Source organism: Trachinotus anak, unplaced genomic scaffold, assembly GCF_046630095.1.
Source record: "Trachinotus anak isolate AG129_WGS33_773 ecotype Australia unplaced genomic scaffold, CSIRO_AGI_Tana_v1 ptg000008l, whole genome shotgun sequence".
NCBI classification, from domain to species: Eukaryota; Metazoa; Chordata; class Actinopteri; order Carangiformes; family Carangidae; genus Trachinotus; species Trachinotus anak.
Window position 1 is genome coordinate 26,914,010 of NW_027273859.1, and position 19,766 is coordinate 26,933,775.

The window sequence follows — 19,766 nt, forward strand, 5'->3', positions numbered from 1 at the left end:
TGCAGGACAAACGTGTGCGTTAATGAAAATCAACCATGATATCTTCATTTCATCAGTGACTACAGATTTCTTCCCATTTTTATGGCTGCACATATACAAGTTTAGGTACCAGGTGGGGAGTGGATAATAACTTCGACTGTAATTAAATTATTGTGATGATAAAACATTCAATAACTTGTGTAACCCTGGTTCTCTGAGGGACACACATATTCACAGAATAGCCCCTGGGCATTTTCTGAATCTGAATTAAAATTAAAAGTTTTGTCCTTGCTTCACTGACTCACATATTTAAATGGGACCAGAAAATAAAGGAGGCATAATAAATCCCAGTTCCAAACCAATCACCACCACCTTCATTACAGTCCAACATTTGGGACTCTCAAAGGTCCCTTTAAAGATTAACAACCACTGGGATATTGTTTCCTACATAATTGGCCTTCAAGGTGTATTTCCTTCTGACAGGAGACAGAGGAGGAGGACGTAATTAAAAGCAGTTGGAAGCTGTGAATGAGAACAAACGCTGCAGATTTCTGTTTTGTTTTATAGCTTTATTTACAGGATGTCTGATTCGCTTCAGGATGAGTATCACTCAGCGTCCAGCTTCCCTCTGAAAGGATAATCACTGTTTGTCTGATTTGTTGTTCACATTATTATTTCTTTTTTATTTCTGTCAGAGCTCATTTTAAGGAAAGTAGGGGGTAGCGTGCAGGTTTGGTTTCACAGCAGCCAAATTGCAAGTATCAGTGAAAACAGGAGAGCAATAAATATCATTATTACAATGTAAACATCCACAGAGGGCAAATTTATGGCCTGAGATCCAGCGGTGAATTTAGATAGAAACGTGAAACTTCAAATACGCTTTAAGCCGAGGGGAGCTGCAGATTCAGGTGATAAATCTGTGTAGGTTTATCACTAAAGGCAAAACCTTTCACAGTTTTTTCACCTCCTCCTTTGATTCGCCGTTGATTATAGCTGCTTTAAGCAGACGCCTCAGACAGCTACATAACAGGTACACAAAGTTAAGTGACCAGAGCGGGGAAACAAAATAACATACAGTAAAGCACTGTAGCTTACCTCTCCATCAGGTCCAATGGCACTGGTGCCTTCACCATCTCCATCCACCCTCTGTACATCAAACACATAAAGAGCCATTCAGCTGACACGTTGTAAATGTTTTTCTTCAGGGCATGTTCAAGGTAGAACTCACACAAGCATTAAGTAAAATCTCAGTAATAGTGGCTCTGTGATGGGTGGTTTCCATTGCTTTTAATGGCATGTTTTTGGCCCACTCCTCCTTCGTATAGTGGTTCAGGAGCTCAACAGGATTATTAACGGTCATCTGAGGTACCCTGTTTACCCTCTATTTCACTGACATCATTTTCTTAGATGCCATTTCCAGAATCATCATTGTAAAAGGGAGGCAGCACAGTATGTGGTTACAGAAGAGGACTTTTCAAAGGACCATCATCACTGTCAGACCCAGTGTAGTGAATGGCTGAGAGTCTGCAGGTGTCCGTTCAGTCAAAGATGACACCTGCTTAGTTCTTCCTCTCTGACGCAAGGTGTGAAATTTTGTGGGGTGGCCTGAACTCTCAGCCAACCATGTCCATCGGAGTTTCTGCGTTTTGCTGTCATTTACAGTCACGTCATCTCCTCTGCTTTCTGTGTCTGTGTGTCTTAACGCCTGCCCTCACACAGGGAGCAGAGGACAGAAGGGTTGACAACTCATTGCAGTAAAGCTTTCCAACAAGCCATAGATGGAAAGACATTGACCCCAAACGTCTGAAAGTCAGGCTGAGGATGGAGGCAGCTGATGACTGTTAGGACAGTTACAAAAACAAGACAAGCCAGCCAGATTGCCAAGCTAGTGATGCAGGGCAATAACCATGCTGTCATTTTGAAAAAAACACAATAATGGAGGATGATATTGGGGTGATTATAAAGAATAAGTCTTGCCACAGCTGAACTGTTGTCTGTGCTCAGAGGGAGGGTTGGATTGACTGCATTTCAAGATTTGGACTCAGTCACACTGAAACTTCATGAACACCAACAAGTTTTTTTATAATTTACTGCATCAGCCAAGGTCTATAAAACTAAATTTACCATCTACCATCAGACTAGTTTCAGATCACACCCCTGTTTATTTAAAGTAATATAAGATAAGATTAACCGTTGAAATTTTTTCATAATTTATGTGTGAAGTCTTGAGTAATGGCTAAAAAAACCTAACCTTGACCTTTGACCACCAAAATCTAATCAGTTCATCCATGAGTCCCAGAGAAATACTCCCAGGGCGTTACTGAGATATTAGGTTCATGAGAATGGGACAGACAGACGGCAAGACAAACACATAATGCCTCCAGCTCTCGCTGTCACCGGCGCAGTGTGGAGCCATAATAAAACTACGTTTTTGAAGTTTTACATCTAATGTAGGAAAGATGAAGTACTGAATAGAAAAACACAAAATCATTACTTGAACATTTCTCTTCCTACCTTCTTTTTCTTCTTCCTCCTCTTCTTCTCCTTGGCAGCTTGGGCAGCTTTGTGCTCATACACCAGGGTGGTGAGGTTGGCCACATATTCATCCGTCTGCTGCAGCAGGTAGGCCAGACGCTTATCTTTCTTTTGATCAATTAGTTTTCGGTAGCCTTCCTCATCTTCTGCCTGAGAGAGGGGTGATGGTGACAGGAGGTTAATGGTGAGGAAAACACCAAAATATCACCTACAGATTGAAAACATTCATTCAGTCTACACTTAATATGATGAGTGCAGCTCTAGTGTGCTAACCAGATCAGTGTTGGTGCAAATAATAACCTTAATTAATGGATCAGTTTTCAATACCTCCACATTAAACACTGTTTTCTAGTCACTCTCATAGTCACATTCAGCTCATGAACTCTGACTGTGAAATAAGAGTTCAACACACTGTCTGTCGCTCATACTTGCTGTATTTTATCAGATAAAGTTCACACCAGCAGCCATATTCATTCTCTTTACTGTCAGAAAATAACATCATAATTTTATGAACCTCCTGCTTCATTAATAATACGGACACGTCAACATATGGGACGTATTAAGCAGGATCAGTCGATTTTCTCTTGGAGTAACAGGCCCCTGAGCAACTTTGTCAGAGGCCAAACTGTTATTAGCGACAGCGAGGAGGAATAAACCATGAACCAGTGACAGGGTTCTGGAGAATGCACAGGAGCGAGTCTGAACTGTGGCGGCTCCACCTCCACTTTATCAGACTGCTGCCGGACACCACTAAGGATCAACAGCATATTATGCAGGGCTAATCATGATTTTCTGGCTCATCGGTGTAAATAAATTTTGCACAGGCTCATAAAAAAGTTTCTGTATGAAAATCTCCACAGTGATGTGTAGTTATCGTCTAACATGACCTTACACATTATGGAATAATCCTGATCCGTTCAAAATAGAAACAGAAATAAAAAAATAGAAACAGAAATAAAAAAATGACATTGATTTGTTAATATTGATGGTATTGATTGATAATTATATTTGGTATCAGCCCTGATACCAGGATTGGTACATTCGTATTCAAGTATATACATATATATGTGAAGAGTGACAGATTGTTTTGTTTGGCCTTTAAATCAGTAATCACAACTAATACAGTTATCATTATTATTATTATTATTATTATTATTATTATTATTATTATTATTATTATCATCATCAAGTGGTTTACCGTCCTCCAGAGGGCAGTTCTTATACAATGAGTCAGTCTAAAGTATTTAGGTGGACCAAATGAGGGAGGTAGGCCGAGCTCACCAGGGTTCATGTTAGATCTAAATCTTTTTCCTCCTGTTGACAAACAAGGCATTCTGGGTATGTTGTGGCCTGTTTGTAGCTGGTACAGTTCTTATTCATGGTAATGAAAACAGATTCTACCAGAACAGCCTGTGCTGTGACACACTGCACCTGACTGTATGTGGTCAGTTAATCTGGGGACAACGCTGCAAATTCATTCAGAACAAAACTCAAAAATAAACCCAGGGTGGAAACAGATTTCTGATTTCATTTTGTGTTAGATCTATTTTGAAAAGCAGAGACAGCCACGAAGACTGTCACACCTTTATATCATTTTCAGGTTCTTACCATGAGCCTCCTCATCCTCTCCTTCTCGATCCTCTCAGTCTCCTTCTTCTGCTCCCGCTCGGTGTTGGTGTGCCAGTTGGCGATGGCTCTGGTGAGTTTCTGGATTTTGCCAGAAACTGAGCGGTGATACTCTTTGAAGTCCTTAGCATGCTGGAGGATGCTGTTGAGATATTCCTGAAAAACAAGTATAAACACGATGTTGACAACACAAGAAAAATCATTAGGCGCTGCGTTGTCAGACTCTACTTTCTTTGTCATTTTGTCATCCACTTCAGACGGATTCATGTCAACATGCAGAGACTGTTTTCAGCTTTCTCAAATTGTTTCTTCCTCATCTCAGCTTAAAGAAAACAAATGGTGAAGTTTTCTTTTTTAACCATCAGTTCAAAGTAACAGAATCTCAATTATCACAAAAATCACAAAAAATCTCAATTATCATGACAGAGCGTGTTTCTGAAGGGGGAATTTGTGTTGAAAAACACACTGAGAGTGAGACAGTGTGGCTCACCTGATGTTTCTGTCTGCGCTTCTTCTCCTGCTCCAGCTTCTGCTGCTTCTCCAGCTTCTCAGTCATGCGCGCCTCCCTCAGCGTCTGCCGCTTGCTGCGCCTGTAGGCCTTGGAGTTGAGGGCTGTCTCCAGGGTTGTGTCGCGCCTCATACACGCCACCACATCCTGTCTCAGCTGGAGACAGAGAGTTCACATCAAATTCAGTTTGTAGGTTTACTGATACTGTCAAAACTCTGTATGTGAACAGTAAACAACTGCAAATCTGCAGCTTATGAGGCATCATACTTTTCTCATGGCCTTAAACTGCTCAATAAAAAATGACTTAAAACTTAGCATTACATTACTGACAGGTTGCTGGTGTATTTCATAAAAGATATTACTGTGTAACAAATATTATTACACCTGGGGAGGCTGGTAATCCAAAAACAAAATCTAATCCAACTGAAGTGAAATGACTATTTTGCTCTATCTGCCCCAACTCTACCGTTTCAGTATTTGTCTAATTTGTTCAAACCTCATTATCATGAAGAAAAAATAATGACCTCAACCTGTCCTAAAATAGTCCATAAAGAATCAACTCTGGGCAGAAAACTAACAACTAGTGTAGATTCAATGAGCATGAGTCAATAGTAAACGTACTGCACTCATTTAGCAATATAACTATATAGCATGTCATTTCTGCAGTCACACTGAACATGAAACACGGCGGCTGTTATGTACCTGCCGCTGGAAGTTGAGCAGACGCAGCGCCTTCAGCTCCACTGTGGCTTTAGTCCTCAGGTCAGGGGGCAGGGAGCCCGGCAGACTCTCCAGTTCCTGGATGCGATGTGCGATCCGAGCCTGCAATCTGAGGAATGTTACGAGGACATTGAATATTTTCATTTTTTGATTGATTAGTCAATAAAACATCCGTCACAATTTCCTACAGCTCAAAGTGATGCCTTAAAATGGGATAATTAAAGATATTTTAATTATCATGATATAAAACAGAACAGAAGAGTCAGGCTGCTGTCAGTTGAATCAGTACGACTATTTATGGCTGTGTCACAAAGTAATGCAAGATAGCAACATGGCAACTTGTAAAATTTTACTGTGGCGACCAGACAAATGACTGAATTGATTAACTGGCTAATTGTTGCTGAAGAGTCATAGATCAGATCCGTGGCCTGATCAGAATCAGCAGCATTATGAAAGTTTCCAGTATCCTCATCAGGATCAGAATCATTTATTTTACATTAGAAAAATAAATCTACTGTACAGTGATGCAATTATTCAGTAACTTTAAAGACTTTATTGCATTTTCAGTAAAGTATGGATACAATAGCCACTTTACAGGGCTCCTTTTAACTTTGGTTACCCGCCGTACCAAGTGTCACCTGCTGTCTCTGTAGCTACACTTAATGGGAACTGTGAGTGCGAGTCCAAGTTTCTGAAGGCTGATATTCATACAGATCTTAAAACACATCTTCTATATTTTCTGTCCTGACTTTATGATGCAAGAACACTGTGAGACATTGACTTTGTCTCGCCCAGGACTCATTCAGGAGAGCAGACAGTCTGTACCCAGACATTTAACAGTGTATATTTTGTAACACTCTCATACAGTTTACCTCATCCTAACCCCAGGGAACAGCGTCTAATAATTTATAACTTCTGACATTATCGTTTCAATTATACAACTGTCAGATGTTTATTAATAAATTATTAAAGTTAGTACTAGAGATGTTGCTGTTTTACTGACAGTTTCACAGAGGGGCTGCGTGTTGAGATGGCCTAATAAGACAGACAAGGTGAAGAGAGGTCAGCTCTCTCTCGTCTCTAAGAATATCTTGACCACAACAGCTTCTCGAGAGTGAACAGAGATCATCAAACAAACCTTAAATTCAGAGTGAGATTAAGGCCTGTGAGCTGTTTTCAGATAATGAGACAGTGTGTGGGTTGAATCCACAGGGGTTAACAGTGAGCTGTGCACATTTTAGATGCTCAGACCCTTAACCAACAGCTACAGGTGGTCCAACACAGGTAAGACATGTAATTCTTAACCCTGTAATTCACTTTGGAAATGTGTCAGTCATCTTTTCTATCAGGACCCTGAGTCGATTTTCTGTCATCAGTCTGACTGGAAAGAACCTGGCAAAATGTCTGTAACACTTCCCTCACAGATATAGTCTGAGTAACATCAATTTGAAGCTACAGTGCCCAGGAGGTCCCTCTGTGCTCCTGCACCTCCAGCATGTGTGTGTGTGTCTGTGTGTGACCCACACATCTCTTTCTAGTATCTCCACTCACATATTTACTTCGAGCCATAAAGTTAATGAAAAAATGTATCAGACTCCATTAAAAAGATGAAATTCTCTACAAAACAACTGCAGTATTCTGTATGTGCAAGTCTCTCTGTTTGCACACCTGAAGCATGTGAAGCAGCTGGATCTCAATTAACTGACATTTAAAACTTGCTTGTGTCGGTTAAATCTGTATATACTTTCCCAAATGTGTGCATTCATTAACTGCTCCCTTAATAAATATACTACCTCGCATTCAGTCACGTGCCTCAACCTCATCCAGCTAACATCAGTCTGCATCCACTCAAACAACAAAGACTCATCCTCAACACGAGAAGAATGCTGTATATTCTGTCTTCTGTCTTCAGTGAAGTTGACACCAAACAAGAAGAAGTCAACTGCAGACACTGCAAAAAAACAACTTCAGAAACCAAAGGTAACAGCACCAATTAGTTTAATCACTTGGAGCACAATCACCCTGGCCAATGTGAAGAGTGCATGGCTCAAGAATAGAGAGACGGATGAGCACCAAAGTAATCGAGGTAAGAGTTTGAAATAATCGTGATGTTCATTTCCCCCAGCCCTAATCTTAATATAGAAAATCACCTTTATACTCACTCTTGTTACTGAGCTCCAGAAAAGAAGGAGTTTACCTTGCAACTCACTCTGTGACTTTTAGAAAGGTAGTGTTTCATGTGTGTTTGTGGTGTATGACGGTGGATGCAGTCTTTTTTAAAACAGGAGGGAAGGAGAAGTTTTACCCCATAATGAGCTTCGAAAAGGTGGAGAAAACACTTTTCTGTTTGTCATCAAAATCACCTGACGTCCTTTGATATGAATCCTCTGCTCCTGAACAGAATGATCCTTCTGTGATATTTGTAAATACCTGTACTCTCTCTCCTGCAGGATCCCCACTGGGTCCAAGCCCTGGGGCTTCTGGATCGGTGTGACACGGTTCTGCTTCTGCTGCATCTGGAGCATGGGGGACACCTGCTGCCCGGGAGGCTGAGGGGTCACCGAACTGCCTGGCATGGGCCCAGCTGGCACAGCAGTGGCCTGAGGTGGAGCGGGGGACGGGCGTCCACTGGAGGCAGGGGTGAGGTGCTTCTGAGCGTTGGCTTGATTGTCACCACCCTGAGCTGGAGACCAAAGACTCTGTATGTTACTGGGTCAGTTCTCAGTCTGGCGGGTTGATGGAGACGTGATCACAATAAATTATTATTAAGTGCATGTTAAGCAGAGCCCCCCCCCCTTTTCACTGACACTCCAAGGTCACTCCTTAATCTAAACCCAGATGCCTCTGAATGCCTGTGACTCTGGTCCCTCATCTGGGACAAGATTTACAGATTCACATTCACAGAGACCCCTCCAGGACCTGTTGCTGTTTTCACTTTCTCTTATTTTGTATTTATTCGTTGGCGTCATTGGGAATCAAGATTTTTTCTTTTTGGAACTTGGAGTTTTGTATTATTGTATTATTATTAATATTATAATAATAATAATTATTATTATTATTATGAATCGACTATTATTTCTGACTTTCTCTTAACATTTGTTGACAGATGTTTGTTTAGTGCACCGTTATCCTGTGCTTATACTTGTATGGTAGAAACTGTAAAAAAGTGGTGCGTTTAAATTATGGTTATGACTTAAGCCTCTAAACAGAGAATGCATATATTTGTCCCACACTGCCAAGCCTTCTCTTTCATATAGATTCATATAAATTATTATGAATCACTAAAGACGGCTGAGCAACTTGCAAAGTACAAGATTTACCAAAACTACCAAGATAATACGACTTGAGACTGATGCAGAGCTGAGCAACGCCTGTGTTCTCTGTTTGTATGTGTGGGTGAACTTTGATGCACTGAGAGCTACAGAGGAGTGGGTGGTGAATAAAACTCTGTTTGAGGTCGATCAACCCTTTAATATTAATGAACGCTATGATCCTGCCACCAGAGACCCCTGGCATGAGGTCTAATGTTTAAAAAATATACATTAAAAAAAACAAAAACTTGCTTCAAAAGCTTGGAAATCAAAGAATGAATTTTTAATGCCACCAATAGAATAAAAAACTGGAGGGAGCTGCCTCTATGGCAAAGCAAAAGAGATTTTTTTAGACTTGCAGACTTCGACGTCTCATCCTACTGGGAATTTATTTCACTATAAAATGTATTCATTATAATATTTTGCCTAAATTTCCATAAAATTACTGTGGGTGTTGTTGCTGTATTGTATTGTCTCCCAGTCAGGATTTGTGTTTTGTTCACTGACATAGTCTGGCTTCTCACTTCTTTCTGGCTTTGAGAGAAAATTACTGTTGACCAGCAACATATGAAAATTGTGTTTCAAGGTAGATTTCTCTCTTAGCAGCAGAAGATAATGCTGCACCTTCAAAACCAATGTATTACACTGCATTTTAAGTCAACCTTGTATTGCGGTATCTGTCTACTCTATCCCATGCAGCCTCAAAGAATTCACTTTAGTGTCCTCTCCACCAACACAAACACAGGTGTTAGTTCTGGGTTGGTGCTGATGCTGCTGGTTCAATTTGCGAACTTTCCAAGGACCAGTTTACTTTTCCACCATAGAGCCATGTTATTACGTCCCTGTTAACGTCAGTATATGTCCCTGCTTTCCCAGCAACACTAGCGCCAAGCACAACAACAAATGGCACACTACATCGACTGTTTACAAGTGTTGCTCCGGGTTTTGTGAGCCTACACTGGCATCCAAACATTTCAATGTTGATTATGAACCTTTTATGCACATTCTTTTAAAAATGACAGTCAGAAAGTTTTAGTTGGTCAGCCCAGAAAAGTGTTGGTACTGGTCTCAAACCAGTTTTCCTTGCCAAACTTAGGCACCAGGTCCGAACTGTCCCTCAAACTGCATTGAAAATCTGATGCAAGGCTACACATCGAAGCTGGACATCAATCTCAAACCTTTCACTTCCACACTGGATTATTATGTGTGGAATGAAAAGGTCAACATTAACGCAGCTCACTGTGGCTTTAGTCCAAACATATGGTTCATTCTACAGCTCAACTAGTCTGAGATGAAGACTAACACACTACTTACCATCAGGCCAAGGCTTGGGTCCTGTACTCTGATTGTGGCCCTGCATGGCCGGTGTTGGGCAGGGGCTTGACTGGGGTCCACCTATAGGTGCCATTGCCATACCTTTCAACAAGATAAAAGATTTCTTTTATTATTCTTCTGTCTTTCTATGTGCACCACGGCTGCATTTTCAATCTCTACAGCAAGATTACTCCTACATATAATTTGCGACTTAAAGAGATAAAATGAGCCTGTGATGGGATGATAGTTACAGTCTGACGAAAGTGTATCTACTATCTTGTTCAGCTGTTATCTGGTTCGTTAATCAACTAAAAATAATAATTTTTTAAAAATAAAACAGTTCCCGATTCTCAAAATGTTAGGATTTGCTGCTTTTCTCTGTTGAATGTCACTGTAAGATGAATAAACTGAAGTTTTGCACTGTTGGTCAGACAAAACTAATTTTTTGAAAATGTCATTCTGGGTTCTAGGAAACTGTGATGGACATTTTTCCCTATTTTCTGACATTTTGTAGACAATTACTCATGATCGGCAGATTAACTAATGATGAAAATAATTAATTAGTTGCAGGCCCAAAATGTTTTGAATTGAGGCTCCATATACCCAACAATCTGTATCAGTGTTCAGTAACTTCCCATTCGACAGTTTAAAAGCCTCCCAAGAAACAAATATTTATGTTTACTTTATCATTTTTCAGGGTGGAAAAACCTTTATGTCACCTTTTAGGTCATCTGCAACAAAATAATAATAGCAATATAAAAACTATATGATAGAAATCTGCAAAAATATAAGATTTTAATCATCTCTGGTTTTAGGATGCAACAGACATCCACTGTGATACTGATCACCTACATAGAAATGAATTTGTAACAACACAAACAACATCATTTCATTTATATCAATGGATTTTGACACTTTCTGGCAGATATCACTTTTCTTAATATTAGCAGAAAACACCACAAACACACATTTAGAGATATATGAGTTTAAAAATACATATATCTTCAACTTTTCTTTGACCATGAAAAACATCTCTGACACCTGAAAATTACTTTGGATTTTAAAAGCTTGAATTTATCCAGTCTCCAGCTGTGGTTACAGACATTGTTTCAATGCACACTGACACATTGTTCATACCACATTACACCAGCTGTCAGGTTATATTACAGGTGTTCATGCTCTTTGGTCAGATTGAAGCCACACTAAGACATCGACTCCAAATCCGTATTTTGAGGTGGCCTGGCTCACATCAAAGCGACAAGTGTGTTCAGGTCTGTGGATCAGACCTCATAACGAATCAGTTTGTATCACTGTTAAACTGTATCCTCCTACCTGGAGGCCTGCTGTAAGGACTTGCACTCGGTGCCGGCTGCTGCTGCTGTTGCTGCTGTTGCTGCTGTTGTTGCTGCTGTTGCTGTTGTTGTTGTTGCTGCTGTTGGTGCTGCTGTTGCATTGTGGGTAGGCTCCTCTTGCCCTGAACAGCCAGCTGGAGGTTTTCAGGCAGGGGTTGCCCGCGGCCCAGGATCTTGTAGGCGAGGATCTGAGCTCTGAGCTGCTGCAGCTGGACCGGGCTGAAAGCAGAGGGTCCCCGTCCCTGCTGGGCCATGTTGGACATGGTGGACATGTTGGACATGTTTGGCATGTTGGCCATCCCTCCCTGGGGATCCATGGGGATCATGGGGCCTGACTGTGAGGGAGGCATGTGGGGCGGCGTGGGTCCCCCAGCTCCTCCACCTCCTGACATGGGGCTAGAAGCATGCTCATGGACACCCATGGGGGATGGATGAGGAGACATGTATCCTATAGAGGACAGGAAGGACTTTTAATTTTACCCAATATTCACACTACTACCTTTAAAGAAGTGGTTCCCAACCTGGGAGTCGGAACCTATTTAAGAGATAATATATATACAATAATTCAAAGGGATCACAAGATTATTAACAAGACAGAGAAGCATTAAATATATATTATTCTCAAACAAGACTGGGCTATTTGTTCAAAATGTTAATCTGCATATTTTCTTGTTAATGACTTGGAAAGTATGACTCTGAAAGATATTAAAATAACGAGAAATAATTACAATTTGGTTCTACTGAGCAAAAAATTTTCCTTATTACAATCTCAAACTGATAGAAGAGTCAGCCCACTGCTTTTAGCTTTAAAAACAAACCAATACCTTGGCTGTGCTGGTCCATGGGACTCTGTGGAGGCCCCATCCCGCTATGCAGAGATCTCATCCCCACACCTTTCATGTGACCAAAGTGCATCGCGTCTGCCATTGTCTTGTCATTCATCCCCTCCATGGGCTGAAAATAGAAAAAATTATTTAAGATTCAAACTCATTCATCATATACAGTTCGCTCGGAAAGTATTCAGACCCCTTCAATTTTGTCACATTTTGTTATGTTGCATCCTTATGCTAAAAAAAAAGTGAAAAGAGTAAAGGGGTCTGAAAACTTTCTGAATGCACTGTATAGCACGTTCCCTCAAAACTCATTTTTAACACCTCTAAGCCTGGAACTGAAGACTGTGGTGGAAATAGTCTGTCATAAAAAACATTGTACAGAGCAAAAGATACAATATATATACTGACACTTGAAGGATCCACACATTTTATCTTGTTTGTGATTTCAACAAATGACAAGAGACAAAAATCAATGATTTTTGTCATAAACACATGACATAAAAAAATTTAAAACACAAAATATATCTTGAAAGAAATAGAGTGAAAAGACAAAGGAGCTTGTTCTTACTTTCTGGCAGATAAACTCTACCTAAATCTTGATATTTGAGCGGCATATGCAGCAGTGATACCATCAGTCGGCTCACTCTACCTTGTGCATAGGATACATTCCGTCCTGAGAGTAATCACTTTGCCCCTGGCCCTGCAAGCCATGAGGTGCATTGGGTGTTCCAGGTCCAGGACTGGGTCCCATCATACTGTGAACAGAGCCTGGTGAGGGGTCCGGTCCAGGGCTGGGGCCCAAGATGGGCCCTGGCGACAGACCTGCCCCTGGAGAAGGGCCAGGATGGGACATACCACCTGATGTGTCTGAGGGGGTGGACATCTACTGAACTGCTGGAGGGACACCAGACAGCTTCAGGGAAGAAAAGCAAGATCATGATTCTGATGCCACACAAACAATACAAGTCCAATTCAACAATTAATCTTAATATTATTAATATTGTTATTATATCATTTATATATTTGAACTGCTGTTCGCCTGTACTTTTCTTTTTTAGCAGCATTTCATGTATGACATAAAGAAGTTAACTGATGCTTAAAATACTGAAAAATAATTATTAAATAAAATACAAATAAATAAATAAAAAAATTAAAAATCTATAAAAACCACACACTCTTTATTGCACAGAAGTTTCCTTCATGTATGTTTTCATTTCAACCACTATACTGTTAAAATATCTGCATTGGGTTGGATTGGAATTTGTATAAAAATATTTAACATATTTTATTTTAATAAATCAATTTTTTATTTTTTATTTTTTTAATCTACCATTTTAAGAACACATAAATCAGGGCCTGTCCTTGTGGCCTAGTGGTTAAGATGTGTGCCATATACTGCAAATGACCTTGGTTGCATGCTATCACCCATTCTCATTCTTCATAAAGGCCAAAACTTCCCACATGGTTTCATTGATTTTCCTGTAAAAATACATTAACTCGTTTTCAAGTATAATTTTAAACCAGAACAGCAACATGACTATTAAACCATAACATATACATTACAGTTTTAGGCACTTCAGATATTAAGATTCTTATCAATCACTTGATGCTTTTTTCCTGCAACCTGCATGAAGTTGACTGATAAATAAAACTATATGTGGTACTGTTTTTAAAAGGATTATCAGTTTACTTTTAGTGCCTAAAACATTTGGAGACACAGAGCTGCAATTTTAATGTTCAAATTACCCTCCAATGTAGAATCAGCCTGACTGACCGCTTTTCTCTGTTAAACTAGAAACTGTCTATCTTTTACTTTCTGCTGTCAAACCTCACCCTGCATGGGACTCCTGCAAAATGCAGCTGCTCCTCTTTGTCTCACCTGACATTACACATAAAATACGTACATATATGTATTTAGTTTACAGCATCGGTATCGTTATTACTAATGACTATTGTAAATGCTCAACCCGTCCCCCTATTTTGATTTTTTTTAAAAACCAAAAAAAAAACCCACAGTATTGAACTTGCAGCAATAAAACAGATGTCTCTTTACCTCTACAACACGGAATAAATGGGGCTATTTACATGGTATAAGTGAGCTAGCTTTAGCGTGATATCGTTGCTGTCTGTCAATCCCTGCACAGTTCAGTTCTGTGCAACCAACTCTGACTGATCATGGCTTCCCCAAAACTGGTGGCCATCACGGATATGACTACAAAAATCAAACTTTAGGCGAAAGTCAAGCTCCTGACATGACCTTGGTGGCATTTGTAGAGACAAGAATAAACTTTAATGTTAACAGTAGCAGCACCAAGTTTCACAGAACAAACAATATGGACGTTTTTAAGCGTTTTGTTTTGCTCGATCGTCGGGGAACTTGGCTAACAGCTAGCTGGCGCTAGCTAGCCTAGCAACAAGCCTGCTAGCTCTAGTTTAGACTCTAGCTACGGAGCCGTGTCCTGTCAGAAAGTTTGGACCGTTAGCACAACCCTGAGTTGATACATGCCAGCATTTATCAAAAACGTAGCACCGTTAGTCAAATTACCTTTCGGCTGAACTGAAACTGCTCACAGTTAGGTGAATATATTATAATTTTCTTGAAAATATGACTGCTGTCCATAAGTTCACTCCCCCTCCGTGTTGTTTTGCTGACATGCTAAAGTTTTTTTTGGTCGCCATTATTGATTTGTCAATGTCACCGGAAATCCCACCCACCTCCACGGTTATTGGCTGCATCACACGTCAATCATCTTATTTGGTTTCTTGGGCGTGTAGCTGCAGCTTTGAGGTTGAGGGGCTGCGACTGCAAACACCACGAATACACCGATAAAAGTTTACAACAAACTGAGATTTTACATAGAAGTCGCAACAGTGATGAAGCTAAAGTTACACCGTAGTGATTTATGTGGCTGGGAAAGATGTTTTATCTGCTATATGTGCTAAATCTCTTCCTGCTTTTAACAATAAATAACTGAATCCTATTTATTTCGTTTTTCCTTTTACTTTTGAGCTTAACATTACAGCTATTTAAAGTTAGTCACATGCCTATTGTCATAAAATACTATTTAACCCTCCTGTTATGTTCATTTGTCAGGAACAGCATTGGTGTTCCCGGCTCAAATCGACCCAGTGCATGTTTAATTATCCAAAAGATGTCTGAAACCAAAAGAATCCCAACAAGCACTGTGAATATTTCATTACTAACTATTCTATCAATATTTACTGCAACTGTATTCCTTACCTCTAACAGGTAATGGTTCAATTAGGATACTCGTTTTTCATTAAAAAAAATGTAAATGTTTCACCACTTTATTGCTTTTGAAAGATCAACATATGAAACACAATAGTTTTACATAACATTGAGACATAACATTTAAATGTTGATATAGACATGCAGGGGGTGGTTGCAAATATGAGAGATGAACCATTTTCATATTATATGTTGATTACACTAATTAAGCAGAAGAAGTTTCATACTGAAAAAATACTTTTAACTATTTTTCCTAGATCTTCAAACTTTAAGACGGGTCAATTTGACCCGGAACATAACGGAGGGTTCAGGTACAGCACTGTACAAACAAAATTAATGTCACGATTATGAATTGACTTCATGCAAATAAACCGAAAAAAACTTTAAGCACATCAGTGATTAGTGTGATCACCCATTGCTTTTAAAAAAGCACCACTTCTCCTCAGTACACCTGCACACGGTTTTTCAAGGTACTCAGCAGGTAGGTTGTTCCAGCATCTTGCACAATGTTCCACGGTTCTCCTGTGGATTTAGTCCATACCAGTGTCTTCTGTCTCCACATGTGATCCCAGACTGACTCCATGATGTTGAGATCAGGGCTCTGTGGGTATCAGACCACCTGCTTGTTCTTGTTGTTGCTGAAGACAGTTCTTCATGACTCTGACTGTGTGTTTGGGCATGTTGTCCAGCTGCAGAATGAATCAGATTTCTCCCTGATGGTATTGCTTGATGAAAAAAGAATCTAAACTAGAAACTAAAGTGCCTATAACCTCTGCACAGTTCAGTATTTGTGCTTTGCTTGAGGACATTACTTTATTCATCCAATCCACTATATTTAAGAGAGATATATGCACCTTGAAAAGTTGCATATATTTTACTTAAAGGATCTGAGAACTTCCTCTATCCATGTTTGTTAGACACATGCAGAACCCTGAAACTATCTTACTATTCAGTTTATGCCACGACTAAACCTTTATCGAAAACCTTTATCGTATCAGCAATTTACACTCGCAGGCCAGTGGCTTACATGTCATAGAGACCATCATATTTGGATGTTTGCACTTGGAGAATGATGTAGAAGCAAAGTGCTAAAGGCATTTGTAAAGGTGAAGTTACAGACGTAGGACAGTTTCTTAAACTAAGGAGGATAGTGTTCGTCTGTGCAGTGAACACAAGAGGGCGGCAGTGACCAGTGGTGGCTTCAGTAAACTGGCCTCCACGCTGTAACACAGAAGCTCACGGCAGGTAATGAATTGCCACAGCCATCTGAGCTCTAAACAAACATGTCAAGCCCAGAGTGATTGAGCACCAGCCCACATTTACATACACTGACTTCGTAAGTCTGATGATAGCATTGTGGAGTTTCAAAGGCAAGTCATGCAAATAATACACAGGTTCAGTCAAGCTCCATTTGCATCGTTCTGATATCAGAAGCTTTGTTTTGTTTTCATTATGAAAAGATAAAGCTGTTTTTACTGGACACTTGTTTGTTTAAAGTCAATGGAGATATTGTTTATTCTGTTTTTTTGTTTTTTGTACATAGTGCAGATCATAATTTGTCTGCATTTGCATCAAGTGTATCTTATTTAAATACACTAAAATAGATATTACATACAACTACAACCCATTTTAGGACTGAAACAAGGTAATAATTAATTTAATTTGGGGGGGGGGTTTACAATAAATATGAGCATATATTTAGATTGAGCCCCCAGTATTTCTGAAAAGCAACAAATATCTAGTATCAGTATTATTCAAAACTTAACATATAGTGTTTTACAGCTGTTAATTTCACTTGGTAATGCTATCTGTCTGTCTATTAGCGATGACACTTTGATGACCTTGTAAGACATACAAAGCTCTCCATCCTGACAGCACGTCATTTGAATACCTCACAGATCCATAAACAAAGCCGCAAATTTAAACTTTGATCTTAACTTCCCCTCTTCAACAATTCTACCCTTTCTTACATGTCTCCAGAAAGGATGTGCTCAGGGTTCCTGAATGTAAATTTTAGCCAAATAAACAAACATAATTAACTTTGTGGTTAAAACCGCCCCCTTTAGAGTCACCGAGCCAGGAAAGGGCTCGGCCGCAGTCATTTGACAGTGAAAGGAGTAGTGGTTGTGGCTTCCATTCACCTTGAAACCCTCTGTGAAAAGGCTCAGGTGAATCATGGCGTGACATTTTATTCAGAGGTTTTTAAATAGCTGGGCTGAACAATGGAACACCCATTTACAGATGCAAAGAAGGTCCAGTGTATTCAACTTTCTTCTCCTTTTTACTTTATTTTCTCCATAAATGCAACATGAAATAATTTAAATCTGAGTATCAATCAAGATGCCTCGAAAACGTAGTGATAAGAACACTATGTACTAAGAAATGATACTGAAGAACACTTTTTGCATTGTTATTTTACTTTTTAAATGCTGATTAATTCCAGCAGAGTTTAAATAATTAGTCAATGTATTGATTATTTTAGCAACAGACAGAAATGTAATGGCTTTAAAAGTCACTCATACCAACCCTGAGCTGAGGAAGATTTGTCCCTTTTATGAATCTTACTACTGAACTGAACTGCAACACAAACTGAAGATAGAGACTCGTTACTCTGAGAGACTTTGCATGCTGTGTTTTTAATAATACCTGTGCCTAATTAGTGTGTTTGTGTGTGGGAGGATTGCTCTGTGTGTGGCTGGCTCTTCCTGTTGTTATCTTGTGTATACTGTACATAATTTGTTCTCAGGTCACTCTTGCAAAAGAGATTTTAATCTCTGTGAGATTTCCTTTCTTAACAATAATTTCACTATCATAATACTTTAATAATTGATGCATAAATAACTTTGTCCATTTATAGAGCAATTTTCTGTACATACAGTATGTTGTAAATGACTGAGAATCATGATTAAAACCATTCTGAAAAAAACAATAGAATTGTAAATGACCCAGAGTTAGCCTAAAAGGCAGATTTTTATCTGTTAAATGGCACCCTAAAAATATTGTGTATCTTATAAAATTTATTTAGGCCTACCTAGCATAATAATTATGTACAAAATCATAAATGCTAGGACAGGAATGGTAGAGGATTGATAAAAAAAACAAGACAAACAACAAGTGACAATATGTCACTGAAAGTTTTTCAATGAGATAGATCAGCTTTTTGTCTCCTGACATATTGTAAATGAGACAAACACATCTTTCAAATTTTGAAACACAAAAAATAAATGTTCGGAAAATATCAAAAAATCTCACAAATAGACTTAATGTCAAAAATAGTTTTATATCTTTGATTATAAGAATATAAACAGAAAAGTAGCATTGACATATCTTTAAAAAATAATTCAAGTCTGTCAGTTGTTGAAACCTCATATGTGTTTTATTAATCTTTGTGTATTATATGGTATAATTGTATTGAATGATATTTAGGAGTGAGACATTCAGATAGATTAACAGACACATAAACACAAACACACTTGAGCGCGCACTCTGTTGTTATCCACAGGTGTGGGCAAACAGAGGGTGTGTTATAATTAGTTTTACATGAGCCACATTTGGCAGCCAGCTGTTTACTTTTTCTCTGTGTTATCTGAGAGTCCCATTTGAATAACCAATGCTTACATTGTGGTGCACTTATTTCTGAGTCAGATGATGGAGAGGCTGTTTAAACAATGAAGACATGCAGCAATAATAAAGAGGCCATGTTTGGTGTGTTACAGTTTACATTCAATTTTCAAATTGCACGCAAATTATTGATATTAGCAGCTAAAATATATATATTTTTTTTTTCTTCAGCTTAAACTAGTCCTTTGTTTTTTCTGCTAACTCTGTAACTGCAGTAGGTGTTAGTAATTGGTTAATATTAGGTTACTTTGGAGCAAATGGCCAATCATACTCTGATTTAGTGTTGCTGGGAAACCTATAATATATGAGATTTTGTTTTTCCTCCCTGATCCTTTTGTCTCCTCTGAGGTATTTATCTCCTATTGTATAATATAAAGCTTATCATTGTGACAGTATGTGTGCTTATTGTGTTCAGTTATAACCTTAGTCTCTTGCTCTTTTAAAGAAAAGAGAAAATTTCACCCACAAGTCTTTGCCAGAGCTAGCACGATTAGCAGCTGTCAGACACAATATCTCTCCAAGGTTCTTTTTATTTTTTCTTTACTGTGCCTTTTATTTCCTGTAGCATTTTGTTCTCAGGATCCGAGCAGGCATGCAGCTGGCCTCCAGTGCAGTTATACGTTTATATTTGTTTGAATGTAGGTTTATAACTTTGTTAATTTATAAAGTAACTTCATGTCATCATAAAATGCAAACAATATGCTTCTGGCTGTGTGA

The 19,766-nt window shown here is 39.1% G+C and overlaps 1 protein-coding gene across 2 annotated transcripts in view; it reads right to left on the reverse strand.

Annotated features, from left to right (window-relative positions):
* The window catches only part of smarca2 (SWI/SNF related BAF chromatin remodeling complex subunit ATPase 2), a 54,841-nt gene extending 39,978 nt beyond the window's left edge, over nucleotides 1–14,863 (reverse strand). For both annotated transcript variants that reach the window (XM_071483904.1, XM_071483903.1), the window contains exons 1-11: nucleotides 14,724–14,863; nucleotides 12,828–13,091; nucleotides 12,170–12,299; nucleotides 11,326–11,793; nucleotides 9,994–10,095; nucleotides 7,799–8,051; nucleotides 5,351–5,477; nucleotides 4,631–4,804; nucleotides 4,123–4,296; nucleotides 2,494–2,664; nucleotides 1,075–1,125 (exon numbers count right to left, since the gene is read on the reverse strand). In XM_071483904.1, the coding sequence (XP_071340005.1) occupies nucleotides 1,075–1,125; nucleotides 2,494–2,664; nucleotides 4,123–4,296; nucleotides 4,631–4,804; nucleotides 5,351–5,477; nucleotides 7,799–8,051; nucleotides 9,994–10,095; nucleotides 11,326–11,793; nucleotides 12,170–12,299; nucleotides 12,828–13,061 (1,884 nt within the window). In that variant the 5' untranslated portion in view covers nucleotides 13,062–13,091; nucleotides 14,724–14,863. The remainder of the gene's footprint in view (nucleotides 1–1,074; nucleotides 1,126–2,493; nucleotides 2,665–4,122; nucleotides 4,297–4,630; nucleotides 4,805–5,350; nucleotides 5,478–7,798; nucleotides 8,052–9,993; nucleotides 10,096–11,325; nucleotides 11,794–12,169; nucleotides 12,300–12,827; nucleotides 13,092–14,723) is intronic.
* Between the last annotated feature and the right edge of the window lie 4,903 nt (nucleotides 14,864–19,766).